Raw genomic sequence first — 12,080 nt, forward strand, 5'->3', positions numbered from 1 at the left:
GTTTGTCAAGTCTTGTAACTGAAATTTATGACAAAATCTTCCTCATAATCTTGCAAACATGTAGTAAAACGAATCCAGTTAAAACATTTGGTACTTGGCTGCTCTGCATTATGGATACATATAGTTTCACTCGTTTAAATCAATGGGGAAAGTTAAAAATTTGTATCGGACAGTGATTAAAACCCAGGTCTCCTGCTTACTACAGAGATATGCTGACCATCAAGCCATCCAGACGCAGTGGTCACAACTGCACAGACTATCCTAGTGTGCCTCCTGTCGATTATGTAAGACAGTTCACACAGCTCTGTCTCACTTCTCTACATCACCAGCAGACACACGAAGACAACTTTGCTATGTCTAACGAAACATCCACTTTCAATAGACATTTATGCTACTCATAAATGGTAGGTCTACTGGGAGAATCTTTATCATACTCTGCATGAAAACTACATTGCAGAGTTGTTGTTGGCTGTGACTCTTCAAAGCAAAACACACAACGAGCACACTTGAGACTGGTAAAGGCAGTAATCTTTGATGCAACTGCCATTATTTTTTGCGGTGGCACGATTCTGTCCTAGTGTACCACATGAGTCAAAACTTGTTCTACTTTCCTTCAAGATGACACCTAACACTAAGTCTGTAAGTCATGTGAATAAGTTCATACGAATTTTTTAAGTTGTAAAATTCTTTTTGATACACACAGTATTATTAGTGTCACTGCTAATAGTAACTCTTCTAAACTAAGAATCTGACATTATTGATAAGCCTACTAGACATTAAAATATGAAACTTTTGCTTTACGTTTCATGTACATATCCAATCTGAATGTAAAAATCTCTTTTTAATTGCTGCGTAAATTAGACTGACTGTGTTTCAATAAAATTTTAAATAAGGATGTAATCTAAAAACTGATTGCTCATATATAAACATTAATAATAGTTGTTGGCCCTGATAGCTGAGTGTCAGCAAGACGGATTGCCGTCCTACGGGCCCAGGTTCGATTCCCGGTTGGGTCAGAGATTTTCTCCGCTCAGGGACTCAGTGTTGTGTTGTCTTCATCATCATTTCATCCCCATCTGGCGCCAATGTGGCATCGAATGTAATAAGACCTGCACCAAGGCGACCACACCTGCCCTGCAAGGGGCCTCCCAGCCAATGATGCCAAACGCTCATTTCCATTTTCCATTAACAATAGTTGTACAAATTAATAACATAAATTGTATTTACATATACACATAAACATACATTAATAGTAGATAGACAAATTAATAACAAAAATTGTATTTTTAAAAATGGAAAGATAACAGAAGGAAACACTTATAAGTAAGATTTGAAACCACAATCAAAAGTGTATCAACAAAGAACATTAATAAATCATTTGATTCATTTCAAAAGAGAATAAAAGATGATGGAAATATTGTAAGGTGGGTTTATTATTTTTACATTTATTCTACCACTATTTTTGTTATTAATTTGTTGGTCTACTTTTAATATACTCTTTTCACACCACTACAACTGTTCAACTATGATGCCTGGTGGCATGTATTTGTAGTTAGTTTTTGAATGCCTGCCTTCAATTGAGCATCTATGACAATGACTGTCATTTTGTGTGACAATACTATGTATTAAGGCATTTATTTTTACTCCTGATGTGATGCCTACTTCGTGCTTGTACTTCCATGGCAATTATGTTTCATTTGGCAGATCTTCCTACGATGGGCTAGAAATAAAATATGCCAAAAAGCATAATTTTTAACAAGAAGTTGATTTTCATGACCTAAGACATGCTAAGAGTTTATAAAATGGTCATATGTCTCCTGTGTGATTTTATGATAAAACTCAAGTGAAGGATAAGTGATAAATAATCTTTGAATTGAACACTAGATCTTTTGTTTTTTAGTCTGGCACTTAACTACACATGTATAAATTCATTTTCAGAAGCTGTGACAATGACCAACCCTGCCTCACACCTGTATTGATTTTGGCTTCTTTCAACATTGTCAATTCCGATTACTCCAGTCTGACTCTCATAAAGCAGTCAGCATACCCTACTACACAAATTGATACCACACTGCCTAAAAATAATCTTATCTGATTTCACATTAACAAAAAATCTATAATCTGCTTATAAAAGCAATTTGTACTGTGCTCACTAAGCTACTGCAATGACACTTACCTGCTTCAGCCTGCCAATCATCGCCTCCTCTGCCTCCATTGACAAGCTGTGCTGAAAGATGAGCCTCTTTGCCAGCATGCGCGCATAGAATTTCTGGAAGACGTCCTTGTCATCGAGATACTTGAAGACGGCTACCGCACGGGCCAGCTGTTCGTCTAACTCCGAGTCCACCGTATTACCCGTCCGGCGGAGTAACGTATCGCAGTGTCGTGCCAAAATCTCTGGAGCGGGACAGGGGGTGTTTGGCTGCAAATAACATTCACACAGTCACTACTGAAACTAGGAGAAAAAAATTCCAAAGAAAATTTCAAGCAAGAAAACAGAAAATATACTAGGAGACATAATGGCTGGCCAATAATCACCTTGAGGTGTGGAAATTTCACAAACACCTAATGCAACAAATTTTAAGTAGCAATAGCGTCCAGGAAAGAATAGGACCAACCAGTTGCTGTTCCTACAGGGTGTATACGTGGACAAGGAAAAAAAAATTCCTGGATTTTCTGGTTAAAAAAAAAACCAAACACTTTTTACATTTTTAAGTGACAATAAACTTTCCCTCTGTAAAACTTATCAATCCTTTGAATGAATAAGATTTTATACATCATTGTACAACTTACAGGCACTTAAGAAAATGAACCCCCTCCCCAGCTGTGGGGGAACGTGTTTTGGAAAGATCTTTGATGTGCTCCAACATGTACGCTGCATATTTTCGTATTGTATATATTCGAGTTCCACCAAACACAGCACCTTAGTTTCTGAAGCATTGAAATCGAGAGTGCGATGTGCTTTTGTAAGCCAGTTATAGCTCATCTCACGTGATCTCGCCAGGCGATGATAGCAGATCTTCAGAGAACAGGGCACGTGATGTATTCAGCCAATAGCAACATCACTGTTAAGAAGTGCGAACACACAAATAGGAACAGTTAATGGTTTAAATTAATATACATAGTGTAGCTAGAATATATATATTGGTATTTTTTGCACGTTTTATTCTTTAAAATTTTAAATAATGACATAAATGTCTGGTCTTTTGGGTTTGAAATTCTTCTAAGTGGCTGGCCTTCAAAGTATTAAGCTTTAAATAAGAGTCAAACACTCTACGATTTAAGAAATTCAAAGGGCATTCTCGCAAGTAATGTAATTCATCTTGCATGAAATGAAATTTACTTTGAAAGTAAAGCCTTTCAAACCACCATTTGCAATATTTTACCATGACCTGTTAGAATTCGTTTCAGAAATTGTTGTCAGAGATCACCAGGAAAAAAAGGCGTTACTGCGCATGCGCAACTACGATGACACAGGAAGTCCATATGTTGGTACGTAAATAGCATTAAGACATCTTACATAGCATTAAGAGATATTACATTACGCCATAAATGAAACAGGACATAAGACGATACTCTGAGAACAACAAAGTGCACATTTGTATGTCCAGATTCTCAAAGATGTAGGCATCAACTTGATATTAAGCTTTTCAGTGTGGTTTTTGGGATGCAAAAGTTTCTTGGAGTACCAGTTCTGTATTACTTCATGTTTGGTTCTTTATTATGGCATAATTCCATATGTGCCGGATGATGAAAACGTGCATTTGAAACAGTTGAAACTTGCGAACGGTGGGGAATGAAACACTTCATTTCAAATAAATTAACTGCCTCTGTGGAAAAGATTAATAAAATGAAAATTTCTTTAGAAAATCTACAAAAACAACTTCATTGTTCCGCAAGGTGATTAATGCTTCTGCCAAAAACGTAGAAGTAAAATAAAATCAGAAAACTGAAACTAAATATATTTTAGCCTTCTGTAATTCATCATCATAAGTTATTTGTGCTCATTGCTGAGCGACGTGACCCCCTGAACCAAGCGTCTCCATCCCGGACAATTGTCAGCTTCTCTTAGTGTCTGCTGAAGAGGTAGACTGGAGATGATCTTGATTTGATCTATCCATCTGCTCGCTGCTCTTCCTCATGGTCTTGTGCCCTCGATCTATCCTTGCGAGATTATTTTATCTAGATTTTCTCCATCTCTTCTCACAATATGGACAAATAACTGGAGAATTTTTTCGGTGACTTGAGAAGAAAGGCATTTGGAGATATCGAGTTGTTCATTATTGAACACATTTGTTGTTCTTTCAGTCCATTTTATGCGTAGCATCCTATGCCAGCACCAAAGCTCAAACACATCAATGCGCTGTTTGTCTCTGGCCTTGAGTGTCCATGTTTCACAACCATAAAAGAAGGCAGAAAACACGAGTGTTTCAACTAGCCCGACCTTTGTGCTATTTGTTATTGCTCTGCTCTGCCAGATCTTGGTGAGCTTCTTAAAAGCCACTCAGCCTAGCGTGATCTGTCTTCTTATCTCATCGTCACAGCTTCCCGTGCTGCATATGGTTGACCCAAGACAGATGAAGGAATACACGACTTCCAGTTCCTTTAATCGACCTGCGAACTGGATCTGTTCTTCTCGATCAATTATCATGAGTTTGGACTTGCTGAGGTTGATGTCTAATCCACATGATAGACTAATGTCCTTTATTCTTGTTAGCAGCTCAGTAAGTTCATCTTCGCTGTTGGCTAAAGCACAGTCATCAGCAAAATGGAGGTTGTTGATAGTTCCCCCACCAATTGAGATGCCTTTGGTCCATCGAGAGCTTTCCTAATGACATGCTCTGCATAGATGTTGTACAGTTGTCAGGATAGGAAACAACCCTGTCTCACACCTTTTGATACTCTGAAGGAATCAAATGAGCCAGCACTTGTCTTTACAACTGTGAAGTGGTTATTGTACAGACTTTTGATCAATGCTAACAAGTGGGGTGGGACACCGAACTCTGAAAGCAACTGCCACAACTCTTCCCAGACAACACAGTCAAAGGCTTTCATATAGTCAAGGAAGCAGATGAAAACAGGAACACAGAACTCTCATGATTTTTCTATTATTTGTCTTATGTTGAGGATCTATTCACGAGTTCCTTTCCCTTCAACAAAATCTGCTTGTTCCGTGGATATGTGAGGCTGAATGTAAAGCTTCAAACATTGAATCAGGATGTAGAACAAAATTTTACTTGTATTGGATATGACGGCAATAGTTTGGTAGTTGGAGCAGTTCCTGATAAACCCCTTCTTGTGTAACGGGATGAAGAGAGACTTTGACCAGTCATCCGGCTACTCCCTAGTTTCCCACAATTTTACACAATGAATGCAGCACATCAATACCTTCCTGTCTCATTTCTTTAATCATTTCTCCAGATATACCGTCTACATCAGGGGCTTTAATGAGTCTCCACATGTTGAACTGCTTTCTCTATTTCACTGCATAAAATTGTAAGTTCCAAAGTAAGTTGCTCAACTGCTTGATTGTCCGTACTGTTGTTAATTCCAGAGTAATTATGCGAATGTATTTTAATTCACTTGATAGCTCCCGGCCACAGAATTATATTTTGTTATTATTTGACGTGACAGCTGTAAACGAAGAGGAAACAGCAAAATCACTAAAAGTAAAAACAAGTCATGTGGAAAATACTCCTCCCTCCCCACAACATCACAGACTGCTCCGTGCATCTGACAGCTTGGGCACGCCAGAAAAATTTTTCTGGGTGGCATCCGGCTGGTTATTGCTACTGCCGATACAGCAAACAGCCACACTTCAAGTAGCCAAAAGCGGCACACGGTACTGCTCATACACAACATAACTGCGCATGCCTGCAAACCCGCTGGCAACTGTTCAAACGAACCTAATGTGAACAGTTGTGACGTCACGCTTACTGGAAGCAGTTTGTTCTATTGAAGAATTGCACAGTCTTCGTCCTAAAGCCTTTGAGACGCAGTACTGTCTGCCAATAGAGGGCTCCGGAATGCAGCATGTAATTCAGCAGTGTGTAATGTAACTATGTCAGTTGTATGGGAAACAGTGTGCTCTATAATGCTTCAAATTTGAAGGGTTCATCCACACATGGGGCATCACCACCTTCAGCATGAAAATGCCAGATCACACACAGGCGCTGCAAAATCTGCAACAATCTGATGCCTCGGGTTCACTGTCATCGATAGTCATCCATAGAGGGACTTCATTTTGATAAGTGATGAAGCACGCAGAGGTGAAGTTGTGGCTGCACCAACAACGTCAAACGTTCTACAATGAAGGTGTCCACAAACCTGTTTCTCATGGGACGGGAATGTGTTTGTCGTCAGGGTGACTACGTTGAGAAAAAATATGTAGACATGAAGAATAAAGATGCAGAATGTTAACAACATTTGTCTTATTCAAAAAGCCTTATGAGTTTTCAAATTAAAAAATTCACAGGTATTACTTTTCAGCATGCCATCATAATAGTGGTATGGAACTTAAAGACGAAGTCAGAACATGTACCATGGCTAAAATATTAACTTTTAATATAAGAACAAAACTGAAGATGAAAGCAAAAACGTCTCTTCATAAAATAATGGTTCTCTTACAGTGAATGACAGTGTTGGACTTGTTCTTTCCCAATTGGGACAACATCTGATTCTTTTCTGATCGCATCTCCCTGGCTCTTATATCATCTGAAAGGTAGGTGCACAAATGAACACAGAAGAATTTTCTGCCTCGTCGACACACTGCAACCGGATGTGGAGCACGATGCAAGCCAATTCATGGGGACTTACTTTGATAAGTGCTTGACTGCTATTAACACTGTAATGTTCAGGGTGTCTGACAAGCCCTCATAACCCTTATGACTTAACAAAATGTAAAGCAAATGTGTATTTCCACCGCTTGATCGATTGTACAGTCTCCTATAGAACCACTCGCAAAAGATCTGCTGAAATCATGTAGTGCAGTCGACAGAGCATGACCACATTATAAAAGATTTGGAACTGACGGGATTTTGACTCATGTTTGTGAATGAATTATATGGCAACAGCATCGGGCAAGCATTGCAACCTGCCATGCTTTGTTTGCGTGATTTCCAATTGCCCTGTCTCACTAGAGTGTGTTATTTTCAGACAAATGTGTGATATATGGAAGCTTATATTTGAGGAACATGGTTTTGTGGTCTAATGTAAATTCTCATCACGTACAAGAGTTGAGAGGGAACCCATCTCCTGTTACAATATGGACCACTGTGTTATCACGATACCTGCTGTCTTTGCACAGGCTTGAGCAGAGATGTCGTAACTCACGGTCCTATCATCTGAGTTGAGATAAAAAAATATTGTGCAGTAAATTTAAAATTACAAATACATATAGTGTATTAAGTGAGTGCTTTCATTTATTTATTTTATCAATAGTATGCTACAATTACACAACTGTCTTCCCTTAACAAGCTATTTTGTTTTATGCCAGTATTCCCTCATTCTCTATGTCACTATTGCCCAATCTTAAGTATCTCTGTTATTCTGCAATTTTTCCTGATTCATTCTTTCAATGTGTCCAGAGATAATTGGCTATCTTCTCCTTCTGAGGTTTTCAAACTTTTCATAGAATCTCTTATTTGATCTTAAATGAAAGGTAAACACATCTGCTATCACTATATGCAGCCTCAGGATCTTCCCTATAAATTTCTTCTCTTTTTTCTCTATTCCTGAGAGTTTTTTTCTGGCACTCTCCTCTGCTGTATATATGCATGGTACTTTAGTATCTGAGAATTGCATGGCAAGATAGAGATTTGGATCTTTACGTGTGCTGATCCAGTCTGAATGCTACTTCCATTGTTCTAGCTATTTCTTCGAGAGTTGCCTTCTCATCAACGTTCAGGATGAGAATCTCACCTGGGTGCCTGAACTTCTCTTTTCTTCTGATGTCACCATACATTGTAACAAAATAATGGAAATCAGAGCTCCCGTAGAAAGATTAAAGTGTTCATCTTTCTCACACCCTGTTAGTGTGTGGAATGGTAGAGAAATAGTGTGAAAGTGTTAGACGAACCCTCTGCCAACCACTTAAGTACTCATGAAGATGTAGATGTGCACTGTCTTCCCAAAATAAATTTACAGTGCTGTCTTCTCCGCTGTTTCTTTTAGGTCTTCTATTTGGCTGCAATGTTCAGATTTTGCTTGAAAAATACTAGATTAGCTGCGAACTTGAGGCATTTGAATTTAATATCAATCTTTTGATAACTGAATCTGATTCTGTCTGGGATGTTATGTCAAATCATTTTTTTTTCACCACTCTCAGATTACCTTCTGCAGGATACAGTTAAATAGAATTGTTGAGCAGCCATCTCCTCGAATCACTCCTGTGATTCATATAAACTAAACTCCGTACGAACAGGCCTCGATGGCCCAACAGTACTGAATGACTGCCATGTCATCCTCAGCCCACGGGCTTCGCTGGATGCAGATATGGAGGGGTACGAGGTCAGCACACGCTCTCCCAGCTGATGTCAATTTTCGTGACCAGAGTCGTGACTTCCCATCGAGCAGCTCCTCATTTGGCCTCACAAGAGCCGGGTACACCCTGCTCGCCGACAGTGCCCGGCAGATCGGACAGTCGCCCATCCGAGTGCTTAACTTCGGTAATCTGACTGGAACTGGTGTTATCACTGTGGCACTGTGTTTATATAGCTCTCCTAAAAATTTAACTTGAGATTGTGTGTTCATTAATGTTGTGCAAGTCCTCTTGTCTAGCCATCTATTACAATTTCTCTCAGCACTTTCATAAGCTTGTCTCAGTCTATGGAATTACACCCTACTTAAAATCAATAAATGTCTTGATTACCTTCTTATCTATTGATAGCATTTTGGCTTTGATCAAGGTGCTGATGGTGCAAATCTATTACGTGCACAAGTGTCCCTGCTTGGTACTCTCCTAGTTCCTGATCACTGTCGCACTGTTCTATCCTGTAATGTTTTGTATAGTATGAAATGAGTGAGATGTCTCTGTTGTTGTTGAAATTTGTTTTGACCCATTTCTTGTATAATGGGTGACCGATTGCATCTTTCCAGACATCAAATGTTTGTCCAGAGAGAGTGTAAGTTTCACTACAATTACTACCTACTTTTTGAGATATTTATGTTTATCTATTTATTTTATGCCAGGGATGGAAAGACATTACAAGGGAGTAATTTGATGCACAATTGCCAGATCTGAACTTAATGTTCTCAGGTGTCCTTTATGTAAGTCGATAGTGACCATTATCAGTTCAGATATCTCACAGCTTTGAAATTACCCACAGATACATACACAAAACGGCTCACTGTTTTTCCAGCTATTTTCAAATGAATGTAACACCTGTCTCAGCTTCCCTAGTAAAAAGGGATGCAACAGTGGAACCCCAGCAGAAAGCATTTGTGGACTGATACAAGATGCATGCCCACAAAATTCTTTTACTGACAAAAGAAAGGCATTTATTCCATAGACTTTGAAAATGTGTAAGTTGCACTTTTGTGTGTGTGTGTGTGTCGTCTATTTTCGACAAAGGCCTTGTTGGCTGAAAGCTTATTTGTGACAGTATTTTTATTGTGCCTATCTGCGACTTAGCATCTCCACTACATGGTGAGTAGCAATTTTCCATTTCATAATATTGCTACAATCAAGCCTGGATTTTCCATTGTTTGAAAAAATGTTTAGTAACACGATGTAACATGCACAACAAACAGTCACTAGCAAGATGAAATTAATACTGTTGGTGTTCGAAATTACTAATGAAGAATTTCCATTTAAAGGTACTACTTCACTGCCTGAGTGGCTGTAAGTGACAAGCTGAAAACGCTTACCACATTGGCAATACCACTCAGTTTGTTATTAGACTCTGTAAAAAGAGCACGCACATGAGTTTACTATACGCACTGTTACACAATTGTAGTTATTTAGTAGGAAGAGGAAAAATTTATTGCTGTTATGCAAGCACAGGGTTGCTAAATGTTTCCCCAAAAGAAATTCCCTGATATCTCCCTGATTTCCAGGCAAGTTTTAGCAGTTTTCCTGACAAATCTTGAGATCTCAAGCATAAGTAAAGACATAAGTTGACAAAAAAAATGTAGAGACTTCCGTATTTCTCCCCAGCGTTATCAAAAATCTTAAGTACTAACATCAACATCTTTTGTAATGAACTGTTTTTAGATGGAGAAAGCAAGCCTAACTGAATATATGAGCCAGTAAGACCACTGTCATTATTTTATTTCAATAAAATGAAACACGTCTGGTAACAAAAATACGCATTTCCTTGGAGTCACAAGACAGATTTAAAATACCTTCACTGATTTCAGAAATAGCCGCAAAAAAAAAATTCGGCCTCTTGAAAGAAGTGTGTAAGAGAGGGAAGAGTAGTGTAAACCAACGCTATAGGTGACCACCAATAAAATGTTGGTTCTACTACATTCGTTATTGCCGATTTTTAGTTACTGTGTTAAGTCTATTATTTTACAAGTATTGTGTGATTTTTCTTTTGAGAAATATACGAGTACATGGCGTACAAACCACCAGCGACTGCTACAATTTTCTGCTTCTTAATTGTCCATACTTTCTAATACATTGCTTTCAAAGTGATAACATCTACTAGAATAAATAAAATGCCGATAAAACGCTGCACTGTACAATGTACTTGCGGTGAGACAACTGCAATTCCTGAAATCCATCGCCCGTGACCTCTGGCCTGCCAAGGAGCACCGCAGGCCTGGGTCCTTGGATAAACCACAAAAATCTATTGCATTATGCCACACAACAGACCTGGCCTGCAGGCAGATTGGCAAGACTAGATCTGATGAGGAGGGCTCGCATATTGGTGGAAAACGATGGGCTTGAGATAGGTAGGCCAGATCTGTTGGAGATATGTGCAGGAATGGCCTGCAGTTTTGGCCCGACGTGGAAGTCCACTCGTGTGGCCAGCTATTCACGTGTCAAAGGCACCGTGTTGATGAAATTAGACCACGGTGATCAATCCGTGCAACAGATAACTTGCACAAATACTCTAAGAATCAATACTAATAAGGATACACAGCAACTCACCGTAAGGATGATTGCTGAGCCGCAGACAGGCACTTAGAAAAGACAATCACACCTTCACAACTAAATTTTCAGCCATTGCCTTTGTCGGAAAACGAGAGCATACACACATTCACACAGTCACAACTCGTGTACACATGACTGCTGTCTCCAGCTCCCGTGTTAACAATCTCCGAGAATCAAATCCAAATGAACCACGTCTCCCTGCCTCTCGTCGGCAGCTGCTGCGCAAGAAGTGGTGGCAGCACTGACTGCAAGCTGAGAGGAATGGGAGAAGCAGTAAGAGTGAGGGAACAGGGAAGTGGCATACACACTCAGCTGCACCCACCCAGCGACAATGCACGACATCTCAGTAAACAAATCATTTCATCTACCGAGACAAAAAACAAGATTTTTCCAGTGATTTTTTTTTCCAAATTTGCCAGACTTTTTCCTGATTTCCCTGACACGTTTGAAATTCCCTGACATTCCATGATTTCCAGAATTTGTGGCAACCCTGAAACTACATATAGCTGTAACAGTATATTCCAAACAATTACATGCATTATCCACAGCAAACACATTTTTGAAATTTTTATACTCCTGGTGATAATAAACAGATATTCTACCAGTAACTCATTATCATAAAATCTTCTCTTCAACATTATAACTGAAACAAGATATGGTGCGCAAAGTAAATACCACACTTCTCATTCACAATGAGACTACCAGACTGCTCCTTCAATAGTCAAACTGAAGCAGTAGAGAAAGCAAATTAGTAATGTCACCACTGTCATCTGTGAGCAGTTCCAAAGACAACTGGTTCACTTCTCTGGCTGACAACAGTTATCAACTGAAAGATGTCGCTACTAACTGTCGCAGTCCATAATTGCAGCAAAACAGTGCATTTAGAGGTCATATTTTGTATTTGTTCATCTCCTTCAAGGGCTTGGTAGATGCATTTTTTGTGCACATTTCACATACTGCAGCACATATTTCCACAATT

At 39.1% G+C, this 12,080-nt stretch overlaps 1 protein-coding gene across 2 annotated transcripts in view; it reads right to left on the reverse strand.

The window, feature by feature from the left end:
* Positions 1-12,080, reverse strand: part of LOC124718841 (cullin-2-like) — a 114,721-nt gene that overhangs the window by 36,633 nt on the left and 66,008 nt on the right. For both annotated transcript variants that reach the window (XM_047244465.1, XM_047244466.1), the window contains one exon: positions 2,177-2,422. In XM_047244465.1, the coding sequence (XP_047100421.1) occupies positions 2,177-2,422 (246 nt within the window). The remainder of the gene's footprint in view (positions 1-2,176; positions 2,423-12,080) is intronic.

The sequence above is a fragment of the Schistocerca piceifrons genome, chromosome 10, assembly GCF_021461385.2.
Source record: "Schistocerca piceifrons isolate TAMUIC-IGC-003096 chromosome 10, iqSchPice1.1, whole genome shotgun sequence".
In the NCBI taxonomy this organism is placed as follows: Eukaryota; Metazoa; Arthropoda; class Insecta; order Orthoptera; family Acrididae; genus Schistocerca; species Schistocerca piceifrons.